Genomic DNA, 24,351 nt, shown 5'->3' with positions numbered 1-24,351 from the left:
ACACTAAGAGGACCGTGCTTAATTCGGTTTCAGCACCTTTTTTTTTGTCACACACACACACACACGCACACACATACACACACGATTGTGCATTCAGCTGTACTGAGAGACCTTACAAAACGGCTTTTTTTTTCATTCAGATTTTCCGACCACAGTAGCAAAACCACAATGTCCTCTGTGTACGGCAAATTACATTCTTGATATCTATAGCTCTGAAGCCCCATGCACACAGACAACCCATATAATACATAAAGCTCAATTGTACTGTATTCAAACCAAATTCACATGTGTGCCCGTCGGAGATTCTCGCTTTCAGGAAACTGATAAATAAGGTCACCACAAGCGTAACTATTTATTTTAGGGTTAAGTCAGAATTAGGTTTAGTAAGTTAGGGCTACAATTGGGGGTTGAATTTTTCTGAATTTCCAGAACAGTTAAAAATTCTTAGCTCACAAATGAATAGAATGAAAATTATATATGTTTTTAGGGTGCAAAGTCATTTTTGCTTGTTTGTTTATGTACATTTTATTATAACAATAAACAATATTGAACTTGCTAATGAGATATTAACCATTTTCATCTTTATATAGTCATCTATCTTAGATTGTATTGTACCTCACAATGGGATCGAGACTGGGTGCCTCAGAATGAGGTTACTTTGCTTCCTGTTTGTAACTGAAGAGCCACTAGTTTTCAAAGCACTGTGACAAGAGAGAGGTAACTAAGCCAAAGCAAAAATAGACTCCAGTGTAGCTCAGCTCACTGACTAAACACGTTGGCGCCCTGTAGTCTGAGAGCAATCGTGTCAGACAGACAACTAGTTTTGTTCAAGACGGCTGGAACATGTCAGGTAGGATCTTCTAAAATTAGACTTAGATCTAAAACTTGTATTGTTACATTGCAGTGGTCTTAATCTTGTATCCCTTAGTATATCGCTTTGATCACAAAAACAGCTAAATACTTTCTAAAGCGTATGTCACAGAATATGGCAGAACAAACTGTAAAACAGCAGTGAGATGATAATCATGATGCTCTTTTTACTGTAGTATAACATTCACATGCTACCTTGTTTTGTTGATGTCACAGTAGGACCTACGTAGCGTTATCATACCATGTGGCACACATTTGATGCTTTTTCATCAAATTATTTATTCAACTTAGAAATTGAGATACATTTACAAAAAAATGATGGTTACAGTTTAAAGAATGTATAATACAACTGTGGCTACAGTTGAAAGAATGATTTTCCTGTGAAATTTATCAGTATTGTTCAGCTGAAATTGGTACAGTGCGTATTTTTGTGACAGTGCGTAGAATGAACAACATTTTATAACGGCTGCTTTCGGTTTTTCCTCCAAATTTCTCATCTTAAAATTCAGGGATTGTAATCATCCAGAATTATAGAAGCTTTTACTGACATCTTTGTTTGTCACAAAAGAAACAAATAGTAAGTAGGAGTCATTTTGTGCTTGTCTTTTAGATGATGTTCTGGTAGCTCTGGTGCTGTTATCCCTGGCCTTGTTTGTCTCTTTCTGTCTCAATGTCATCTTCTGCATGAGACGAAGCACCAAGTTGTGCAGAGGTACTGTATGGTTACACGTAAAGTCATTGTTTTTTTTCAAATGTGGTCACCATTTATTCTAAACCTCTCAGCTTTTACAAGGTATACGTCAAATTGCTAAATATTTTGTTCATACAGAGACAGACGAGTGCTGCCTCAAACACATTTGTACAGCAGAAAGGTATGCTTTTTATTAATTTATTTAATGACGCTTAAACATGTGTGCATGTCTGCCAATTATTATTTGGTCCAATACATCTTAATTTGTAGTAAGTATTCCAGTATTTTCTTTTCTTTGTAATGTGCAAATGACATCTTATTAGAGAAAAATACTTTTTGTTCTTCCGTAACTTGATGAAGCCCGTCACAAGATGAAGGACATTATTTTCATAACCTCAATGATGATGAGCAGCAGCAAAATCCCCACGATCATCACGAGCCACAGGAAAATCCAATCTACGGTAACATCAGCTCAGAAAGAAGAGGTGAGCACCACCTGCGTTCTGTGAACTTCTTCAAGAAATCACTGAATTCTTCTTGGAATGTCAGTAAAACACAATTATTTTTGTATGATGCGTCTACTAAATTTTTCGTAATAATTACAATATGATTGTTCACTTTTGTGTGTTTGCAGACAGTAAAATATTATTGCAAATGCCATGTTTTAGAAACATTCAGTGTGTGTTTTTAAAAAGGACACGGATAGACGGAGCCGTTTCAATAACAGAAACAGGCTGAGCAGAAGATAAATACATATAAAAACTCTACACTATAAAAAGGTTACACTTTAGATACATGCATAAATAAATGCATTTGGCTAAAAACTGTATTTCCTTGTCAACCACTGTTTAAATTCCTGTCATTTTCAAAATGTTGCTGTTTGTTATAATTTAGTCAGATGAATATTTAAAAATCTAGATATTTGTCTTCTTCTTTGTGAAGTATATGTGTGCCTATTGTGATTAGTACAATGTCAAACAGATGACCGAATCCTGTGTTTCACTTATTCAGATTCTGCAGACGTTTGCTATGAGATAATGACCATGCAACAGACAAGAGATCGTATGAAGGTAACTGCTTTGACTGAATGTTCAGACTTCGATCTGATGATATTACGTACTATATTATATATGATGTAGCATTCTATCATACATTTGTATCATACACTTATCCCCAAATTGCCGTATGAATGATTAGTTAGAGTCCTGATGAGCAGGTGGCACCTTGCATGGTAGCCCCTGCCATCAGTGTATCAATGGTTGTTAATGGGTGAATGTGTTTAACTGCATTTTGCGGCATGAAGACTAAAAAAAGAACTATACAAGTACAACTTTACCATCTCCAATATGGACGATGAAATGTAGTTAATATAATATACACTAAAGCAACAGCTGGTTTTACGAGTTGTTTACAAAAGTATAATCCTATTCTAGACCAGTCAATGACTATAGTTTGTAAATGCTGGTAATCTAGTACATTTGTTTCTACGTTCACACTGAAACTAAAATGTGATAGCGTGTATTTGGTGTAAAAATACACATGCAGAGTGCAGACCAGTTTAACCCATGCTGATTTTTGCTTTCAAAACGGAAGGTAGCACCTTAGACACTGTGGTAAAAGAAACTGAGCCAATGAACACAATTAAGCACGCATGTTCTAAAAATAAACCAGACTTACAGAAATACATGAGACCCTTCCACCACAAGACCTAAAATATCATCAATCATTTAAAGTGCTGCAGCTTTTTTGGTTTACTAATGAAAACATTTTGTCTCGTGTTTGACACAAGTCTTTACAGCCTGACCTGAATTATGCCTCGCTGGATCTAAAGATGGCAAAGAAACGCATGAAGAACAATCGCCACCAGCAAGGCCACGCTCAGGGACGGAACAAACTTCAAGATGAGCTGCCAGTCCATCTCACACCCCCTGCGAATTCTTTCTTGGAGGTGGAAGCAGACATGGACGCTGACCTTCCATCCAGAGACACCAGCATCATGGTTTCACACAGTAGCATCTACCTGAACAGTCAACAGATAGCTCAAGAGACCGAGGAGATGGAAAGAGAATGGGGCATGAACATGGAGAGGGAGGATGTGGGTTGGGAGGGGAAAAGATGGAGGGAGGATGGGCAAAGTACAAAGTGGAAAGGAGAGCAAGGAAGTGAGGAAAGAAAAAATAGACAAGACCGTAATGGGAGCGTATGCACACAGCTTACAGAGGTAGAGGCTATTCAGAGTGACGCGGATCGTTTCATCAGCAGCTTTAGCCATGATAGTGACCAGTAGCATTAGACAGACATCATATTAAGATGTTCAGAATTGAATAAGAAACCTGAAAAAAGCAAAAGTGACTGTCCATTACTGTGTCTGTAAGGACGAAAACTATGTCACCTTCAATATTCAGCGAGCTTTGCGCAATTTCATTTCCACTCCCCCCACTGAGCATCTAAGGAACAAAAGGTGTACCTTTCTTTGCAGAGGAAGCAATCAATGTAGAGGATATACTGAGAAAAAAGGAAACTGGCTGACATTTAGAGGTCAAGGGCCACATGGAAATATTCTATTTATTGCGAAAGGCAATGAAAACATCACATGACACGACAGATCTTTTATTGTTTTGATGTCTCATAATCATACATCAACAGATGTCTCGGAAAGGTGTGAAGGGAAAAAAAGAATCATACATTTGTTTTCCATGCTGTAGGCATTAGCCAAGCTTTGAAATGTTCTTGAATAAATGTTGCCTAAACGTATGTGAATCAGCTTTTCAGTCATGTAATGACTGTAGATAAATGTTGATGTGAAGATACATTTAAGCATAAGAAAGTAAGATACAGGAAGTGGGATATATAAGTAATGTAATTTGATGTTCCCTGTGGGCATATAGTTATGTAAATGTCACCCACAGAAGACGTTCCACATCAAAGTTACGATAATGTTCATTAGCTTCATAATCTATTGCGCTGTCTGCTAAAAGTGTTATGTCCCTCTCTGTAATCTCCACTTGGGGAGGATCATTTACTGCCCTGTTATTTGTTGAGGGAGCTGAGCTCTGAAGTGAACTTAGCAGTCAGAGACCCGCAGTACACGGACTGGTTGTTGTCAACTTTTCAATAGCCGACCATGGCCTCTTTCCCCTCTATGGATTACACAAATAACTAAATAATAAGGCACCGTTAGTAACTGTCATATCTTAGTACGAAAACAACCTGGAAATATTTGCCTTGTCTTCCATAGAGTCTTCCACTTTGTCATATTAAAGTTGTTAATTAGTAGCATTTTGTCATATGTAAATTATTATCAGCTAGAATTTCAAACATAGGTACAGGTACCATAAGCAATTGACACAATCGCGAAGAATCCTCACTCGTTGTCTCTGTGTCGGCATCTACATCAGATCTGCTCTACAGTACAAAATATAGTGGAGGTAAACTAAACTCCATCACAGAGTTGGGGGCAACCAAAAAGAACAGCGAGGGACCACATACTGATTACTAACTTAGTTAGAAAGAGGATGAACTGATGGTGTTCACCCTGCAGAAACCACACACAAAGTAAAGAGAAAGAACAAAGGCACTGGGTGTGGCAGGCTTTTAAAATCTGGTCCAACACAGCTGCTGAGACCAATCTCTCTTAACGAGGAGCCTGCCAGGAGAGCAGCTGCTGTCAATCTATCAAATGGCCTCTCAGTCAACCAGAAACACAAAGTTATTCAAAAGAAATACTAAACTCTTTGCTTGTATCATAGAATATGTTATGTTAAGTCGATTTTCCATTTGCTCACTTTCAAGAGAGCATTGAGGAGAGAATTGACTTTGGTGCTTACCTTCCGCCATCAGATGGAAACTTTGTATTCTCTCATTAGTATTACAAATGAATGCACATTGCTGAGTGAAAGCTATTGAAATTACAACCTTTCCATGTGCATATTTATGGAAATAGGTCACTGGTAATGATGTAGAAGGTAAAATATGAAAAAACATTCACATGAACACCCCCTCAAGTCATAACAACAACTCGGAAACAGCTTACGTGTTGTTTAAGCGCCCTGAGCAATAAAACACAACACTGCTTCTTTGTAACATCCATGTTGCTTTCATATTACGAGTTAAATTAAGACACTGAAGTCGGAAGAGCAACTTCCCAACTCAGGTTTCTGGGACTATCTGAGGAGTGCATTGTCTGCTTTCAGTTTTCTTATGGATTGCTTCTGGTCTGTGCCCAGCCGGAAAGAACGCTGCTGTCCAAAACTGTTTAGCTAGCTGACTGCAGCTTACAAATGTCAACTTCTGCTGCAGCGGAGTGTCTGATATCAAAGGCTGTGGGGTTTTTTGGCAAGCAGTCGTTTCTTCCTAAAATCTAAGTAAGTTAAAGTTGGAAAGTAAAGATGTCCAGTTTTATTCCAACAACATGGACAGCAGGTCTGCTGGCACAACTGTGTGCCCATCTTTACTTCCTAAACACACACTGTGTTTGTAAAATATTTTCTTCTAATTTGAAATATAATAAATTATTATGATTTTGAAACATTCACACATTATTCTGTGGCACTTACACCATTTAAATAAGTAATTTGCCATACATGATGTCTAATTTCTAACAAGTTCACTACCACTGGACTGATCAAAAATGCCCATGTTTGTACCGCCCATTTTAGAACTTATTTTGAATCCATTTGTGGTTGTGTTTAGGTAAGTAATGGTTCGACTGTGCCTTTCCCTCATTCATAGTGTTTTCTGTTTTACCCCTGCGTGTGGTCCCCTGTTTGTTCTCTCTCTGACTATGTGTGTTTGTCTAGGTGTCTCACTCAACTAACACTCCTGCTATCAATCAACCTGCACACCTGTGAACTATCCACTCATCAAGCTCCTGCAGTATATTTTCCCCGGCTCTACACTCCCATCTTCTCCCCATCATTCAGATTGCCAATATGGTACAAATGCTATAGCCAATTTCAACTGTCAAGTTGTAGCCTCCTGTTTGTCTGAATCCTGTGTGTCCATGTGCTTCAAGTCCCTTCTCTGCCTGTCTCGCCCATCGCCTTGCCAGTCTGCTTTCCAGCCTACAGTTCTGCTCACTCTGTCTTAGCTCTGGATCCACTCTCACCACCCATTTCCTTTAAGCTGTGTGTGAACTTTTTCAAACGTCCGTTCTTGTCTGGGGTCCTAAATCCACTCTACACCACAGGTTATTGCCCTTGCATAGTATTACAAGCTATTGCACTCTGCCAGATTTTCTTTGTGTAACTGCACGTGCACACTTGGGTACATCATTTACAAACTATTACGGGTTAAAAACTTTTTCCCAATCTAATGAATATGAAAGTTGTGAGAGGATGCATGATAGGTGGTTTATATTCAGAAATGAGCAAGCTATTGAAATTACAACCTTGATATTATTGTGCATATTTATGGCAATAGTTCACTGATGGCAACTGTGGCACAGAAAGTAGAGCGGGTAGTCTACTAATCGGCAGTTGGATCCCAGGCTCCTTCAGTCCGCATGTTGCAGTGTCCTTGGGCAAGAAACTGAACCCGAAATTGCTCCTGAAGGCTGTGCTATCCGTGTGTGGATGAATGATTATATTAAAATCTGATGAGCAGGTGGCCTGTTGCATGGCAGCCCTTGCCATCAGTGTATGAATGGGTAAATGTTTGCATGTACAGTAACTCTTGAGTGGTCAGAAGATTAGAAAGCAAATGCAGGTCCACTTACCGTTATCAAATGTTAATAATGTCAAAGGATTTTCCTCAGGGCTGATTTACAAACAAGTGTTGTGATGAATAGGTGATTATGTTGATATATTCAGAAATGAGCAAACCATTAAAATAATCTTTAAAAGAGCTTTTATTATTATTATTCATACAGGAAGGTGGAAAAACATTTTTTTCCGCAAAGGGTTTCTACAGTTGATCCAAACTCGTTTTTTAAGATCCACTATCTTGTCGACCTTTAATTGACACCATATTCCCACAATCAAAATGATGTTGTTAACCTTTATAACCATCAAAGAGATCCGGTTCAGCACCAACAACTGTACCACTTGGAGACGCTAGGGGCGAAGTTGAGACGCTTTCTGTCGCCACTTTAATTATGACCGAGTGACGCGTCGTTCCTGCTCGTAGACGATCTTTGTTACAAAAATGGCTGCGCGCATGTGAATGTCATGCCATCTTACACTATTCCCTGAATCGGTTCGTGTTTTGGTGCGATTTAGTTGATACGCTGAAGCCGACATCTAAATTACATCTTGCGGAAGTGTGTTGTCACTCACCCTCAGACAGCTAAAGATCAGGGAATCCATAACCTGCTTGATTCAAGCTCTCGATGTTAGCATTGTAGCTAACTATAACATTGCGTGAGTCAACTTAAGACGGAATCACGATGGATACTGACCAGCAACTGAGAAATGTGAGTGTCATTCAGATACAGTGGCAGATGCATTGGGGTTTATTCGTCAATGTTTGATTGGGACTTTGGGTGATTGTGTCTCTTACAGCTGCGGGATTTCCTAATGGTTTACAACCGCATGACTGAAACTTGCTTCCAGCGATGCAGCAGCAACTTCAACTACAGAAACCTCACCATGGACGAGGTACGAATGCTGGGAATCATATAGGTTACACATGTGTGCATATAATCTTACAGAACATGGCCAAAAGTATATAGACACACACATATGTCCGTGGTGAATACCTGTGGACTCTGTTTATATACTTTAGGCCATGCAGTGTACCATGAACACATTAGTCTGTATTTATACTTCACCTGTTTTGTTAAGTTATCCACTCATCGTTACCGATTGCTGTTGTCTCTCCAGGAGAAATGTGTGGACAACTGCGCGGGGAAGCTGATTCGCACTAACCACCGCCTGATGGGCACCTACGTGCAGCTGATGCCTCGGATGGTGCAGCGTCGGATGGAGGAGATGGAGAGCAAGGCAGCAGAAAGTGCCAAGGCAGCAGAGGCTGCCGCATCTGCACGTGTGGAGCCTCCTGCCGCCGAGGCCTCACCAGCATCTCATACCCCCGTCAGCTTCTCTCAGCCGCCACCAGCAGCTCCGCTGTCGGATCAACCTTTTACCCCAATGACGATTGATGATGCTGGACCAGTCTTAAAGCCAGTAGGATTGAGTATTCCAGTTGAGCTTGACGCTGCCATGTGCAATTCCAGAACGGTGTCAGAAGTCAAGTTCTCAGCCGCCACACCGCTCACACCTGTGATTGAAACAGCGAACAGTGCTTAATGAAGCTGGACCATCTTATAGAGCAGGCTTACCTCTGCCGCCAATAGCTGGTGCCCGAATTGAGTCTGGGATCTCAGCGCCTCTATTTACGCCGTCTAAACCAGATGTGTCAACAGTAGCTGCACCTACAGTGTCTAAGTCCATGGAAAGCCTGTCAGGCCAACAGACGGCCCCAGAGGTTACCCCGCCGTCGGGCCAGTAATGATGGCCGGACTGGGTGTGCCTCCGGAGGTTAAACCGTAGTGATGTGGCCTAAACCCAAATGTGACATTCGCTGTATTGCTGAAAATAATTACTGATTAATAGATTGACCTGAATTATACAATAGCATTTCAGCTATTGTTACATATGAACTCTTCATGTCATATAGTCTTTTTCTGAGTGTATTCTCTCAAATGTGAACAGTTGATGCTTTCAGGTTTGTCTCTGTTTGAAGTCACTGTTGACCAATGAAAATAATCTTAGATTACAGCTTTAGTGCCCTCTGACAGGGAAATAAAATGAACCCCTATGGTGACAAAACATAGTCAAGCATGTCACTCTTGATAATAATAATAATATCTAGTTATTTCTGACAGTATTGCAAAGTGCCAGAAATGTTAACAAAAACAAATATGCAGACATTACAATCTTAGTTGTAAATGTTTTGTGATAAGCGGCAAAACAAGAAGGAAGTTCTTGTGAGTGTAGTATGTATGTGTGTGTGTGTGTGTGCTATGTCAGTTGAAAAATGGTTTAGTGATGGCAGTGACATTGCCGATCAAAGCTCCATAAGGATCAATCCCCGAGCTGCCTCCTTTATTGTAGAGCTTGATTATATTTTGACTTCAGTCTGGACTTACAGCAGCCCGGAGGGCTCAATCTGAGGACACCCTGAACACACTCATTTCTAAAAACTGTTTGAAAGATCATTTTCCATAATAAAAAAAAAAGTGTCTATTGTTTTTGTCATGTATTTAATTTGAATGTTCCATTGACCGCCTCTTGTAAGGTCCTGCTGCTGCTGGATGTCCTAACGCAGCAGTGGTCAGTGCGTATCATGCCAACGCACTGTTTTGGGTGTGAGTCCAGTTCATGACCTTAGTCACATATCATCACCTCCCATAATTTCCTGTCTTTCCACTAAACGTGTTCGAAACCATAATAAGCGATCTTGAAACGGCGTGCCCAGCGGCTTTATTCCTCAACTAACTCAAGTAAGTTAGTTCCTCAGCGCAACTGTCAGCCAACAGATGTGACAGTTAAGGATGGTAGAAGAAATACGTTTGGCTAAGAATGAAAATAGTTGGTTAGTTCCAGTTTGGCGGATATGCTCATGCTATAATCCAACCAATTCTAATACAAAGATAAAACCAATCATATTTTCAATTAGCGTAATGCTGATACAACAAAAAGGCCAACCAACATTTATCTTAAAAACAAAAACTGTGAAAAAAAGCAAATATATCTTTGTTGGATTTCATCACTCTTAAGTCATGACAAGTGTGACAGTGAGTCAGCATGCACAGTACCAGCTCCCTGAGACTGCTTTTCTTTCTGGCATGTGTGATTTATTTGTCACACTTAAATCCTGAATTGAATGGTTAAACAGAAGAGGTCAAAGGGCCAAGATGAGAAGATGTAATGTTGGTGTGGTCCAAATAAAATGACTTCAGTTGTATTGCCATAGGGATACATAAAGTCAATGTATTTCTAGAAAATACATTGACTCACCCTTGAATGTTAATATCGGCTACAAGAAAAAATCTAGTATTGGTCCGGCTCCAACTACAAATCACAGATCTTATAGTGATGGTCAACGGCAAGGAGACAAATAATTTAATATCTGTGGATTTTCCCTCCACTACATGGTGGCTGTTTTCTTGATTAGCAGTTTTTTTTTTCATTACCATGTATTTGGAACACATAGTTTGTATCGGGACAAATTACAGTAAAAGATGCATGATTTATACATCACCTGAGCTCGGTATTTTCGGGCACGTGCAGCTGTGCCGCTGGATGTAGAGCATGATTGCATTGCTCCCAGCAGGGGGCGCTGTTGTGAAGGTGTCCCGGGACATTGGGCTTGCCAGTAGCAGAGCTCCTCTAACTTCTCACCAGTAGCCAACATCAACTCGTAGGAGCGGGGCGTGGACTCCGGCCGAGTATTCTCTGCTCTTACATTTCAGGAGACGACCGACTTTTCGGGGAAGAAAAAAAGAAACTGACAAGAAACCGATCGATTGGCAGCTGGTAAGAGTTCTGATAACGCTTTTGTATCTTAACTAGTTTTGTTTCCATTGTGGTTTGCGGAAGTTTTGTTTTGGATGTCCAAATTCACTTTGACTTTTTAACAATAGATTTCAAAGTGACCCAATAGGCCAGCCCTTCCGATTTCAACGGAGGTGGATAGAGCCAAGGGGAAATGTGGGAATATATTCAACTACCTCATAATGTCATTTCAATGGGCTCTGCCTGGCTTTTTATGTTTCTTTGCGCAGCAGATGGTGACTTGAAGTCTGGTTTACTGTTAATAGGAATATGCTGATACCATAGGCTAAAAGACAAAACATAAAGTACATTATTCACACACGGCCATTTCAAGAAGAATAAACAAATCTATTTGACGTTATGAATATTGACCTAATATAAGTGAACTTAGAGACAGTGAGTGTCTGTCTACCTGCCAAAAATGGTCCTCCCAGAAGATGTAGCCTACTGTACAGTGCACAGCAAGAACACTTGAACACATTTATGTACTTTCCATAGTTTTTCAGGAGCAAAAACACAAACTCTCTCACACAAAGGAGTCTTTTCACCTTTTGCAGGCTACATGTTCCTGATCTCAAAAGAGATAGAAAGAGCAACCAGTCAAGAGAGGCAACCCACAGCATAACCATGGATGACATCTTCACACAGTGTCGAGAAGGGAACTCTGTTGCTGTTCGCCTGTGGTTGGACAACACAGAGAATGACCTTAACTTGGGGTAAGCGGATTAATGTGCACACACTTCAGCCACACACACACACATACGAAGCTTTAAAGACGACCGTCTTCATCATCTCTTGGATGTTGGAGTCTCGCTGTAAAGTCTGCGCAGTAACAAATTGAGTACGGCCCTCTAATGAATGGGGTTGACTTTATAGCAAACGTACTACATTTGGTATGGCGGGTGAGTGAGTCTGTGCTGGTGTGTGTGTGTGTGTGTGTGGGTGTGTGTGTGTGCGTACAAAGCAGTCCTTGGCACATTAGAGGTGGTCAAATAGTTTCCATATTGTGCTCTCCCTGCAACTCCACACACTGCTGAACATCACCCAGCTTTTGGTAATTCCAGTCCAGTCGTTCCCCTCGTCTTCTTGGATTTCTTTCCTTATGATGTCATCCCCAAAAACTGCGCTTGTCTAAAAGCAGTGGGTGATTTGTGGAGGTTGTGCCATGACGTCAATTTATGACTCCGGCAACAGAATATAACCTAAAACTCATCCAGCAAATCACACAGTTTCGATTATAGTGCTGAAATGATTTAGTAGATTTTTAGAAAATAATCACATAATCATTTTAAATTGAATATTTTGAGTTTTATAATGTTGGTCAAGCAAAACAATCAGTTTGAAGGTGTCACTCAATGTAATGTGCTTTTTTTTTTTTTACATATACTATATTCCACATATATATTAAAACATAATGAATTAATCCAAAATATAAGTGATAAAGCAACTTATAATGGACATGAGTTGCAGCCCTAGCAATGTTGAGGATAATCAGTGCACTTCTTAACACAATTTCCTTGCCAGAAAGGAGCTACAAGACCTCACTGCTAAAGACCTCGGTTATCTCATTCTTAGGCCAGGCCATATATGTGCAGTTTGTTGACGTTGACTTTGAGGGCTGCGGTGCTGCTAGCCAACCACGCAACAGCCAAGGCCATTTCCTCTGTTCAACTCCATACAGGGCCAGGCCCTCGCTGACAGAGCTCCTCAGGCAGCGAGCTGCAGTCCCACATAAACATCTGAGAGACCAGTCATTATGCTGGAGGCCGGCTTTAGCTGTTAATATGAAGAGACTCAACTGTGTCTGTGTCTTTCTTCTCTTTCGGGATATCCAATAATTTGTAGTTAGCGTTGTTTTCTTGGGAAATGTGCTTTTCCCCTGAATTTTGAAGCTGAAAGTAGGAACTGGAGAGGGAGTCCACTGAGACTAACATTAAATGCCATTTCAGATCTCCCCTGGGAGGTGTGTGTGTGTGTGTGTGTGTGTGTGTGTGTGTGTGTGTGTTTGAGCGAGTGACCACAGGAAGACACAGGGAGACTCACAGAGAATGTGAAGCTGAGGATTCCACTGTGTATTTTCCGATCTGTCGTTCCCGAGTTACTTTTTATAGCACACGGGGTCAGTCTGACTATGGACTGTCTGTCCACAGTGCTGGATCCGAATTGACCGAGAATGCGACTAACCGCTATTTCACTTTACTGCGAGCTAGTACTGCAGCTATTTCCTACAGGCCATACAAGCCCTCTTGAGGTTTGTTGTTAAACAGAGTGTGGAGTTTGTGGCTTCGCGGGGAGTTGTGAGGAGCCCCAGCAGCTGCCCCGGGGTCAGCTAATGTGAAGGAGTCACTTGGGTGAAGGGGCCAGTAACACATAGGTGGTAGCTTGGCTCCTTGTAGACAGCAGCGGTGCTATGTGTACGCTGTCTGCGTCTTTGCATATGTTAGCAGGCATTCCAGCTTGCATGGACATATTTACTAGGCCAGTCGTCAGACGGGCACGAGGAAACGTGCTGAAGTCTAAATAAAGATTGGTAGGTAGGGGAAGAGTGAACCACACAGATGATATTTTGACAGCTGGTATATGCTCAGAGATGTTAAGAGAGCACCCTATGCATTTCTCCAAATATTATCATTTTTGAAAAATATTCTAATTCTACTTCTAAGTTTAGGACGCGTCCTCCTTTGCTCTTTATTCACTCCGTGTGTCTTTTTGTGTTTTAGTGATGACCATGGCTTCAGCCCCCTCCACTGGGCATGCAGGGAAGGGAGGAGCGGAGTTGTTGACATGCTCATCATGCGAGGTGCTCGTATTAATGTGATGAACCGTGGAGATGATACTCCATTACATCTCGCCGCCAGTCACGGGCATAGAGACATTGTGGCAAAGGTAAGCACACCATACGGTTACAACTGGACCCTTCGTGCTCCGTTTACATTGTCCCAGGGAAGGAAACCTGCTTCGTTGCTCATTTTTCTCACTCTATGACCTGTGAATGCCAGCTGATTCAGTGCAAAGCCGACCCCAATACAGTCAACGAGCATGGAAACACACCACTTCACTACGCCTGCTTCTGGGGCCAAGACGAAGTGGCAGAGGTGCAGTACAACACACACACACACACGCACACACACACACACACACACACACACACACACACACTCCTGTTCTTTTAGCACAATCTGTTGGCTGAAAATGCCCTCTTCTGGGGAGAAACGGACACTACAGTGCACGTTTTTGTCAGTGTCTTTGCTTTTAACCCAAAACAAAAATCATAACCTCTCTTTTTTAGGACTTGATGACCAGTAGTGCCCAGGTGTGTGTATGTAACAGGTATGGACAGACACCTCTGGACAAGGCCAAGCCTCACCTGAGACAGCTGCTCCAAGGTCAGAGGTCACCTTTTGGCATTTGAACACCCTAACGGGTGATATTATTCAAGTAAATCATTATATTGGCAAAATAAAAAAGGATCACCACTTTATTTTTGTGTTGTTCCTTCTTTTATGTAGAAAAGGCAGAGAAAATGGGTCAGAGTATGACCAAGGTACCCTATAAGGAAACTTTCTGGAAGGGAACCATGCGAACACGACCTCGTGAGTAAAATTCACCGCATGAAAGAAACAAATCATCAGATCAGGATGTTTGGTTATTCCTGCTTTGTCTCTTTCAGGTAATGGTACCCTCAACAAGCAGGCTGGTATTGATTATAAGCAGCTTTCGCTCCTGGCAAAGATCAATGAAAATCAGTCCGGAGAGGTCAGTTGCACTCTATGTTCACTGCTTTTTCAGTCTTTTTTTAAATTTATTTTCAGTTCCCAAGTTGTTAACTGGGCTATGTGCTCTGTCTGCAGTTATGGCAGGGTCGGTGGCAAGGGGATGAGATTATAGTGAAGGTGCTTCAGGTGAGAGACTGGACCACCAGGAAGAGCAGAGACTTCAACGAGGAGCATCCAAAACTCAGGTAATCTACACATCAGTTTTCTAACAATGAAAAGGGAATGGTGGTGGTTTGCATTTATTGTGGTGTCTGCACAAAGCATATAAATATCAGAGTTCATTTATGGGATTCACATGCCGTCAATCTGTTTGCTAGCATAAACTGAGGCTAATACATTTTGGTTCTGCTGTTTGGCTCTTCAGAGCCTGTTGGTATGGTATGGTATGGTTTTGTGATGAAACAGTTGTTGGCAGCTGTCTAATGTGTGATGTGCTCTGCTCTACAATGCGAAAAACAAATTCCACAAACCGCCTTCCATCACAGTGAACATTAAATCCATTCTGACATGGGATTCAATCAATCATAGTAGAATGGAAACAGTATTTTGTAATTCTGTTTGTCATGTTGATGTTCTTGTATCAAACAAATCGCAACATAAAGGGAAGCATTTGAAGATAATACATAAATTGGCCCTGTTTAATCAATGCAAACGACTTCAGACCAACTTTTAAGTGACAGGAAAAAAAAATCTCTCAACAAAACCTTAATAGGACAAAAATGAAGAAAGCTTTTGAGCAGGCCGATTCAAAGAATGAACCCGCAGCAGGAAGGCTGAGTGTGGAATTGGAAGAACTTGGCAGTGTGCTTTCATGTTGGCTTCAGTTCTTGCCATCTTTTAAGAATTGTAGCACACATGAAAGCATTTGGGATGAGTATATTCTGAGGCAACGTATGATCTGACGTGCACTCCAAAAATGAAAGAGCTTCATGTTAACTTTAAAGGGCCAAGGATGACACAAATGTGCTGCATGGGTACTTTTTTAGTTTTTTAGTTTTTAGTTTTTCTTGTCTTAACGTTTTTTCTTTAATGGGGTTTCCTCCCAACAGCAAAGTGTTTTACTCCAAATCATATGAAAAATACCTCCATGTTTTAAGAATATATTACTGTGTACTTTCAGCATTTACATTCTGTGTGTCTATCATGTCTCCATAGGATTTTTTCTCATCCAAACATTCTGCCTGTTCTTGGGGCCTGTCAGTCACCTCCATCCCCTCACCCCATCGTCATTACCCACAACATGCCATACGGATCCCTCTTCAACATCCTGCACCAGGGCACTAGTATGTACTTGAATCTATATACAAAGTGGAAATGTTTTTTATGGCTGAGGATTGCTACTGTAGATGGATGACATCGCACACCCATCCTCACCCCATCATACCTCTCCTGTCCTCCTGTGTCTTCCTCTTCCTCTTCCTCAGCTCTGGTGGTCGACCAAAGCCAAGCAGTGAAGTTTGCATTGGACATTGCCAGTGGCATGGCTTTCCTTCACACCTTAGAACCAATGGTTTCACGGCTTTACCTCAACAGTAAGCATGTCATGGTAAGACACTACTTTACTGTCCACAAATATTAACAAAAAGATTTGAGTCTATTACTGCCTCGACAGCAACTCACAATAAAGGTGATCTTGTGACTCTTTGACTAGCCAGATGTTTGATTTGCAGATTGATGAGGACATGACAGCCAGAATAAGCATGGCAGATGCTAAGTTCTCCTTCCAGTGTCCTGGTCGTAGTTACTCCCCAGCATGGATGGCCCCTGAAGGTATGTTTCCCTTTTTTTTTTCTCCTTCTTTGCTCTCCTCCCTTCCGCCTATACTTCCTCCTCTCATAATGCCTTCTCAGACTTTATGAGTCATGTAGTAAGGAGCATGCTGTACGCTATAATTTAGTCCCAGTTGTAGTCATGTGGTGTGTTGCCCGTGTTACAGAATAAAAACAAACAAACAAATGAGTTTTTCTCTCATGTTTATGAGTTTCCTTGTCCCTCTTGTTCGCAGCCCTGCAAAAGAGGCCTGAAGACATCAACAGAAGATCTGCTGACATGTGGAGCTTTGCTGCGTTACTGTGGGAGCTGGTTACCAGAGAGGTCCCTTTCGCTGACCTCTCACACATGGAGATCGGCATGAAGGTAAGTGGGTCGGGTATTTATCCACCCACTGGCTTGTCTGTATGCCCACACCCATAATTTCTGTATTCTACCGGTATTCCTCAGGTGGCTCTCGAAGGTCTTCGGCCAACCATTCCACCCGGGATTTCCCCTCATATCTGTAAGCTGATGAGGCTCTGCATGAACGAAGACCCAGCCAAGAGACCCAAGTTTGACATGATCGTCCCCATTCTGGAGAAGATGCAAGACAAGTGAATGCCTTCACAGCAATCTGTAAACTGCTGTTAAAATGGTTGTTTTTTTTAATCATCAAACCACTTCACTTCAATAATGTATCTGCTAAGCCACTGTAAATAATGTCAGAGACCACTTTCACTCCACAATTTAAACAATGCGTATTTTAATGCTGTTCTTGTATAAATTAAATTTGAGGTATAAATGTTCTTTCGCCTATAGCTCTTTTATTATGGCTGAAACATGTTCACTGGAATATTGGCAAACCTTTGAATCCAGTGTGGATTATATTCAGTGTCAGCGATGAGTCAGACAGAAACAGATCCAAAGAAATGTGTGTAAACAATGCTTTTATACACGTTAGCGAATACCAATGCAATAAATGTTTTATATTTATGACAAATCCTTGTTCTTTTGTTTATTTTTTTTGTTATTATGCCGATTGTTGGAAAGTTTTCAGTCAAATCTTGTGGCTTTCTTCAGTGGATAGAGTTTTTCTATTGAGATGATTGAGTTGGTAGATCAGTTGTTGTCCACTGAGCATACTCACGCCACTGATGAAGGCCACAAGATGGGGCTGAAAGCTTCAGGAAATGTATAATTAGTGGACCCTGTAAGTAAAATTGATAGTCAAATCACTTTTTCTAAAGTCTATAGTGAACCTTCAAGCTCAGCCCACAGGCTATGGATGCAGATTTCTCAAAGAACAAATGATTTAATAGCTTTGTAGGATCCACTGTCCTATTTGAGTTAGTGATGTATCACAGCAAACTAAATCTCGAGGGATTATGTTGGGATGCTGTATATATGGGTATGTGGGAGTGTGTGTAACTTTGGGTTTATGTTGGGAATTTATAGTTAAACTGTTTTTTTGATTAAGCGACTGTGTAACTGGTGCATAATGAGAGTAGTTACTGCCAAAATAGGATGTGGAAAGATCAATGCATTCTCCAAAGCGACTAAATTGATCTACCAGCTGCAGCGAGCTACAATTAATTTGCCTGGGAGCAAAAAAAAGTGTGTCACGTGACGAGTCACCTGACTGTCTGTGCCTTTAACAAGACCGACCAGAGAGCGCCACACAACAAGCAGTGTCCCGTCGACAGACAGGACGCTGTGGTTCCTCCAGGCTAACGTTACAGTTTGTCGAAGTGGAAACGGGACCGCCTTCAGTCTCCTGAGAAGACGACGAAGGCCGTCTGGTCTGCACTTTTCTTTCTTTGGAGGTGACGTTATATTTGCAAAAGAGTAGCTAGCTAGCGACCATGTTAGCAGGCAGTTTGCCGGTTTTGTGTTGGAGCCCCTTTTTTCAAATAAGTTTGTGGGTGTATGAGTCATTTCTTCTGCACTTGAAGTGTTAAACTACACCGAGCGTTACTTCCGTGACACTTCTCGCCTTCTGCTTTGTTTGTTCCTCTCCCTCACTCAGACTGAAAGCAAACGGTTCTCAGAGGACGCCTGCTGTCAGTCAGGACGATGAAGCTCTCCACCCTGCTGCCCTCCTTTGGACTCCTAGCCTGCTCTCTAGTGTTAACGTGGCCGCTGTTTGGGTCGTGTCATCCCGCACCGACCCCGCAGCAGCCCGGCCTGGTGTTCCTGGAGCGGTTTACCCGTCAAAGTGTGGGGTTTAACTGGGGAAATCTCACCTGTCCCCTGTGCAAAGCGTTCTTCACCATCCTCGACGTCGCCCTGCTGGTAAATGTTTGAGCATGTTTCTCAGGATGCTAGAAATAAGTAATGATGTATTTAAATTTATCTACCCTTCATGAGCAAGGTGGTTTTGATAGGGTATCTTGTTTTAGACTAAGTTGCTGGTTTCGTGGGTATGCCTCTTAAAGTAATGCAGTTTAATAAAACATTCCTGCTGTAAAGCCTATCTTTAGAAAGGCTAAGAAGGTCCACTCAGTGTTCTTCTTGAAAATCTATATCTCCCTGTGTGATTGTGTATTGCTGAATTGGCACAAAAACATCCTTGAGACATCTTGATCACATGATCTTTTTGTTGACCTCAAATAATTTTATTTAATTGTATTCTTTATTGCCTCTCCTAGACTAACACGAATGAAGAGCGAGTGGCCCGTGCAGTGGGAGAGGCATGTATCCGTCTCCATCTGGCAGACGAGCAGGTGTGTCGACAAATAACGGAGTTGTTCCGGGATGACTTCATCCGGGCTGTGGAGGAGTCCGTGCTGTGGCCCACTGAGGTGTGCGCCCTGCTCGTGGGCCCTTCCTGTGGCAAGTTTGACATCTATGCCCTGTGGAACATCACCCTGCCGAAGGTCCCCAAGCCCCCTGTTACACCCCCTGTTCTTCCCAAACCTGGCTCTCCACAGAGCAGGGTCCTGTTTCTAACGGACATCCACTGGGACCAGGTGAGTGTCATTGAGAGGTTAGCCAGTATGAATTCAAGGACCGCAATCTACCCTCCAAAAACAAAAGTGGAAGTTACTGATTTACTTGAAAGTATTGTTGTTTTTTCTGTGAAATTGGCAATGACTAACTAGAAATCTGTAGGATTTTGGGTCACCTGACTTGGCTTTGGATGAAGCCCCGTTTCTAAATGTAATCCTCTCCACTGACAGGCATATGTAGCCGGCAGTGCCGGAGACTGCAAGGACCCTCTGTGTTGTCGCAGTGACTCGGGCTCTCCCAGCTGGCGGCAGAGGGAGGCCGGGTTCTGGGGAACCTACAGTAAGTGTGATCTGCCTCTACGGACGGTGGAGAACCTCCTGGAGAACGCCGTCAGAGACGGGCCCTGGGACTGGGTCTACTGGACCGGAGACATACCAGCGCACAATATTTGGTCTCAGACCCGGAAACAGCAGCTGTCGGAGCTTACGGTCATCTCCAGGCTCATCCACAAGTAATTTTCCTTTAGGATTGAATATTTTGATGCAAGAGAAACATAATTGCTCTCACATGACCTAGTGGAGTGTGTGCTCCCTATTACTGCTGATAACTTCACCACTTAGCTAGTTTCTAATAGAATAACATGTCACTGGTAATGCTTTTGGAATTTCTGGACAAAGCAGTTTCTTTGAATTTAATCTCAAAGTAGCTCAAAACATGCTGATAACATTTGGGAATGATTTTGCTGCTGCTTTGTTTGTCATGTGTTACTTGAGCCCCGTGCTATGAAGCAAGTTTACATACCGAGGATATCTCGTTCGATTATTGGGCTTCACAATCACGCTCGGTGGTCCCACAGCTGTGGTTATCAACCCTGTAAGTCAACACAGGTTTCCCAATCTTGCTGTGACTGCATTTACTTAAAGGGGGGGTGACATTTGCCGTGTATGACCAATCAAAATAATGGACAAGTCGACTGTCGGCAGAGCGACATTTTTCAAACTAAGAGCATACTCATAATCCAGGCTGAGAGAAGTTAACCTGATTCTGACCCACAATCCAAAAAAGTATAAGTGGCAATGTACCCTGGTAATGAACAAACCAGCATTGTAACCATGAAACTCCTCACTTACCCCAAATCATGCTTCATAGTACAGGCCTCTAGAATTGATCCAAACGGCTATTGACTCCCCCCTCCCATCTTGTGTCCAGACACCTGGGGCCCAACGTGACGGTGTACCCTGCTATAGGGAACCATGAGAGCACACCAGTGAACAGCTTCCCCCCACCATTCGTTCATGGCAACAGGTCCTGCTCCTGGCTCTACGATACAATGGCAGAGGAATGGGCACCGTGGTTACCAAAGCAGGCTTTGAAGACTTTAAGGTAAATAGTTTTATTGTACCTAAATGTTTGTTTCACCTTTTTGTAGATTACATCCCACTTTTAGCAATCGGAAGTAGTCTCATTTCTCTGAATATTGTTCGCTATATAGAGGCTTTCCAGTGCTGAAATGAACTTTGCGTCCTTCAGCTATGTCCCTTGATGTAATTTCAGATATGGAGGATTCTACACAACGGAGATTCAGCCCGGTCTGAGGGTGGTCTCTCTCAACATGAACTTTTGTGCTCGAGAGAACTTCTGGCTGATGGTGAACTCTACTGATCCTGCTAACCAGCTGCAGTGGCTGGTCCATATTCTGCAGGCTAGTGAGGACAAGGGAGAGAAGGTGAGCAGCACAAACAAAAGGACTGAAGACATTGTAAAAGCAATCAAACTGTTAGTGTGGTCCAGTTCCTACCCATGTGCTACCTATGTGGGGAAAGACTCTATGGCTTTGACATTTTCCTTCCCTATATTTGCTGTTTTTTTTAATGAGTTTCTCCTTTTTATCTTAGGTCCATATAATTGGTCACATTCCACCTGGCCTGTGTCTTGGCAGCTGGAGCTGGAACTACTATCACATTGTCAACAGGTAGCTACACTGATCATGTAAACCTAAAGATGTCTCATCCCTGAACTGTTTGAAGTTGCTGCAGTGAAGGCAATTGGAGGAGCAGTGCATCTTTCTCTGTTTGCGTACTGTTACTGAGCAGAGGACATGAAGATGTGAACACTAAACAAGCAGCGCTTGTTTCACTTCCTCTTTGTTTGCATGACTAGATCAGATCTTTTGTGTGGTTGTCGGCTTTAATTAATCAATATATATGTTTTATTTGAAGGTCAGTGGCCTGCTGTGGTTAAAGCTGCTGCATGTGACAGATGAGAGAAGTTGTAAAGGTTTCTCTTTCTTGTTTAACATCCTCTTTATTTTCTCCCAGATATGAAAGTACAGTTACTGGACAGTTTTTCGGCCACACGCACCTCGATGAGTTCCAAATGTTTTATGATGAGGAAACCATGACCCGCCCACTGGGAGTGGCGTTCATTGCGCCCAGTGTCACTACTTACATTAATCTTAACCCAGGTGAGTTCATAAACTAGTTCAATGACCTCCCAACATTTCAGAAGCAACACGCGGCTAAATATAATTCTTTCCAGGTTTCCGTGTCTACTATGTGGATGGTAACTACCAAGGCAGTTCCAGGCTGGTGCTCGACCATGAAACTTACATCCTGAACCTCACGGAGGCCAACCACAGTCCAGGAGCACCGAGTAGCCTGGAACAGAACCCCAAATGGACACTTCTGTACCGCGCCACCGAGGCCTACGGGCTGACAAGTCTGTTCCCTTCCGACTACGACGGGATGCTGCGGACCTTTATCAAAGACGACCGGGTCTTCCAGAAGTTCTGGTACTTAAGATTTAAAGGACACGTGTCAGCGCCCTGCCAGGAGATGTGCAAAACCACTCTGCTCTGCTTTCTGCGAAGCGGGCGATACGACGAGCTGGAGCAGTGCGACTTCATCAATGGTTTTGGAGGAAACTTGGCACGGGCCGCCAGAAAAACCCTCTGTTGACCAGAGGTCTGGGTGAGGGAAATGTAGGACCAAATCTGAAATTCTGCCAAAGTGTATTTTCTGTTGCTAGTTGTTCAAGGATTGTTTAAGAGCAAAGTCACGAGAGCTAGTCATTACCTGACATGTCTGAAGAACTTAGTTATGCCTTGTGTTGTCAGTCATGTTTCTACAAAGACGTCTGACTGATTGTGATTGTAACAGGCTCTGGGTTTGTCAGCTGTTTTGCAATGTCAATTTCGTAAAGACTGCTTGAAATGGTCCTGAACTGTGTTCTAGTTGCTTGAAATGCACAAAACTGCAGGAGTTTGGTTGTTTGAACATCATGAGTTTGGCAATTCTGTTGTACTTGGTGCCTTGTATCAGGAAAAATTATTTTAAACATATCTATCTTTAGCAACAATCTTGTGACTCTAAAATGATGTTCTGAAGAATAGCTTGAAATTAATCTCAAGATAAACTTCATAACATCAGAGAATTAGAGTTTCTTTTAAATTGTGACGCAGTACTTTCTGTCCCACTCAAAATGAATCATGACAGGTTTTGATAAGTGAAAAGCTGGCAGAAGGATTCATTGAATGTGTTCATCAAAGTGGGGAGGTTGCAAAGCTAATGCCAATATGGAAACCTATTTGGTAGCCTATTAATTGAATGTGGTGCAATAATGGATCTCAGGTTTGAGCTTTGCAGAGTTTCTAAGCAGCAAATCGTATCTCTGCCCAGTCACTTTGACGTCCATCTGCACTTTTATTTTAATTTTTTTGGTGGGGATTTAGGCCAGTACAGTATTTACTTTAAATCGGCTCTGCCTCAGAAACCACTTCTTCAAAACTAGATATAGGAGGGTAAAAACACTGTTGTAGCCACTGAGGTTCAATGCCGTCTGCACTTTAATTGTTTTGCTAGTTAATGTTCAGGTTTGATGCAAAGTGTGACAAGCATAGGAAGGCCGTCGGCTCTGTGGTGTAACATGAGCAACAATGTGAAGAGATTGTATAAAAGATGTAATCTGATACTGTTTGCTTTGAGGGGATAAACATGAAATGCAAATGAAAAGGCACTCTTTGTAGCGCTACATTGGTGAAAGCAACTTTTGACTTGTATATTGTACGAATTAACAGTTATCTGCTGCCTACCCTTCTGAAATGTCAAGTCACATACAGAAAACATAACAATGCAGAAACTGAGGGCATGTCCACATTACTCCGTTTTTGTTTGGAAATGCATGCTTTGCTACGTTTACATTGAGCGTCCACATTACGCCGGAGTTGTAGAGCACCGTAAACGGAGGAGTTTGAAAACTCCGGGGTTGCGTTTTCGTGTGGACGGCCGAAACTGGATACATTCAGAAACTGACGCCCACACCCACGTTCGCTACTTGATTGGTTCTTAGCAGTCATGACGTATCCTTCCCTAATTCATCACATGCCTATCACGTGACCCTAACCCGGAAGCTCACAAACTATTGATTACCGATAGACTACCAGGTTAATTTAACATGGACAACTGATTGCAGGCCTTGCTGACCTTGTCTTTACCAGCAGCTGTTCAGTTAAAGTCTGCATTATTACGAAGGAAGCTGCTGTTATTGGAGCAATTAGTGAGCGGCGTTATCAGCCCTACGGAGCGGCTGTCTGAAGACATGGTTAGCAGTAAATGCTATCCAGGACGACAGATGGCTAAGCCACCAGCAGAGCTACGAGTGAGATGTGTTGACCACATTTATGGACCCATAATCTAGTAAACGTGTAAGTGATTTAAAAGTAAATTTGATAGACACGCAGCACTGTAACGTCTGAAAAATAAAACTTCTAAAACTTTCCACAAACTCTGCATTTAGAGGAAGATCTTAAGTATTGAAC

General features: G+C 42.1%; 4 protein-coding genes across 5 annotated transcripts; all 4 read left to right on the top strand.

Moving 5' to 3' along the window:
- Positions 1-740: 740 nt before the first annotated feature.
- On the top strand, positions 741-4,315 carry LOC116397357 (uncharacterized). Its single transcript, XM_031872703.1, has 6 exons — positions 741-850; positions 1,481-1,582; positions 1,700-1,742; positions 1,922-2,046; positions 2,573-2,631; positions 3,351-4,315. The coding sequence occupies exons 1-6, from the start codon at positions 844-846 to the stop codon at positions 3,846-3,848; spliced, it is 834 nt and encodes a 277-aa protein (XP_031728563.1). The 5' UTR covers positions 741-843; the 3' UTR covers positions 3,849-4,315.
- Positions 4,316-7,647: 3,332 nt separating this feature from the next.
- Positions 7,648-9,942, top strand: timm10b (translocase of inner mitochondrial membrane 10 homolog B (yeast)). The gene is made up of 3 exons (XM_031872708.1): positions 7,648-7,973; positions 8,062-8,157; positions 8,383-9,942. The coding sequence occupies exons 1-3, from the start codon at positions 7,947-7,949 to the stop codon at positions 8,806-8,808; spliced, it is 549 nt and encodes a 182-aa protein (XP_031728568.1). The 5' UTR covers positions 7,648-7,946; the 3' UTR covers positions 8,809-9,942.
- A 1,018-nt stretch (positions 9,943-10,960) lies between these two features.
- ilk (integrin-linked kinase) lies at positions 10,961-17,586 on the top strand. Its single transcript, XM_031872679.1, has 13 exons — positions 10,961-11,040; positions 11,616-11,774; positions 13,779-13,944; positions 14,058-14,153; positions 14,348-14,444; positions 14,568-14,651; positions 14,729-14,814; positions 14,910-15,019; positions 15,990-16,117; positions 16,259-16,380; positions 16,505-16,604; positions 16,840-16,970; positions 17,055-17,586. The coding sequence occupies exons 2-13, from the start codon at positions 11,686-11,688 to the stop codon at positions 17,202-17,204; spliced, it is 1,359 nt and encodes a 452-aa protein (XP_031728539.1). The 5' UTR covers positions 10,961-11,040; positions 11,616-11,685; the 3' UTR covers positions 17,205-17,586.
- A 650-nt stretch (positions 17,587-18,236) lies between these two features.
- smpd1 (sphingomyelin phosphodiesterase 1) lies at positions 18,237-23,545 on the top strand. Of its 2 annotated transcripts, none has more exons than XM_031872526.1 (9): positions 18,237-18,385; positions 18,613-18,878; positions 19,235-19,555; positions 19,766-20,046; positions 20,745-20,918; positions 21,090-21,261; positions 21,431-21,507; positions 21,854-21,999; positions 22,074-23,545. In XM_031872526.1, the coding sequence occupies exons 2-9, from the start codon at positions 18,660-18,662 to the stop codon at positions 22,490-22,492; spliced, it is 1,809 nt and encodes a 602-aa protein (XP_031728386.1). In that variant the 5' UTR covers positions 18,237-18,385; positions 18,613-18,659; the 3' UTR covers positions 22,493-23,545. The 2 variants fall into 2 exon arrangements, with proteins under 2 accessions (XP_031728386.1, XP_031728385.1); XM_031872525.1 differs by having other exon boundaries at positions 18,237-18,409.
- Positions 23,546-24,351: the final 806 nt, after the last annotated feature.

Source organism: Anarrhichthys ocellatus, unplaced genomic scaffold, assembly GCF_004355925.1.
Source record: "Anarrhichthys ocellatus isolate YVR2014 unplaced genomic scaffold, GSC_Weel_1.0 scaffold65, whole genome shotgun sequence".
NCBI classification, from domain to species: domain Eukaryota; kingdom Metazoa; phylum Chordata; class Actinopteri; order Perciformes; family Anarhichadidae; genus Anarrhichthys; species Anarrhichthys ocellatus.
Note: the sequence above shows the minus strand (reverse complement) of the source record. Positions and strands in the feature narration are given on the sequence as shown.

Excerpts from the sequence above, each read along its gene's own strand:
- LOC116397357 (XM_031872703.1), top strand. Across the intron at positions 1,743-1,921 it reads CACATTTGTACAGCAGAAAG|CCCGTCACAAGATGAAGGAC; the intron begins GTATGCTTTTTA and ends AACTTGATGAAG. Across the intron at positions 2,047-2,572 it reads CATCAGCTCAGAAAGAAGAG|ATTCTGCAGACGTTTGCTAT; the intron begins GTGAGCACCACC and ends TCACTTATTCAG.
- timm10b (XM_031872708.1), top strand. The coding sequence starts at position 7,947 with ATGGATACTGACCAGCAACTGAGAAAT. Across the intron at positions 7,974-8,061 it reads CTGACCAGCAACTGAGAAAT|CTGCGGGATTTCCTAATGGT; the intron begins GTGAGTGTCATT and ends TGTCTCTTACAG. Across the intron at positions 8,158-8,382 it reads GAAACCTCACCATGGACGAG|GAGAAATGTGTGGACAACTG; the intron begins GTACGAATGCTG and ends TTGTCTCTCCAG.
- ilk (XM_031872679.1), top strand. The coding sequence starts at position 11,686 with ATGGATGACATCTTCACACAGTGTCGAGAAGGGAACTCTGTTGCTGTT. Across the intron at positions 14,154-14,347 it reads GCCAAGACGAAGTGGCAGAG|GACTTGATGACCAGTAGTGC; the intron begins GTGCAGTACAAC and ends TCTCTTTTTTAG. Across the intron at positions 16,971-17,054 it reads ACATGGAGATCGGCATGAAG|GTGGCTCTCGAAGGTCTTCG; the intron begins GTAAGTGGGTCG and ends GGTATTCCTCAG.
- smpd1 (XM_031872526.1), top strand. The coding sequence starts at position 18,660 with ATGAAGCTCTCCACCCTGCTGCCCTCCTTTGGACTCCTAGCCTGCTCT. Across the intron at positions 18,879-19,234 it reads TCCTCGACGTCGCCCTGCTG|ACTAACACGAATGAAGAGCG; the intron begins GTAAATGTTTGA and ends TGCCTCTCCTAG. Across the intron at positions 21,508-21,853 it reads TACTATCACATTGTCAACAG|ATATGAAAGTACAGTTACTG; the intron begins GTAGCTACACTG and ends ATTTTCTCCCAG.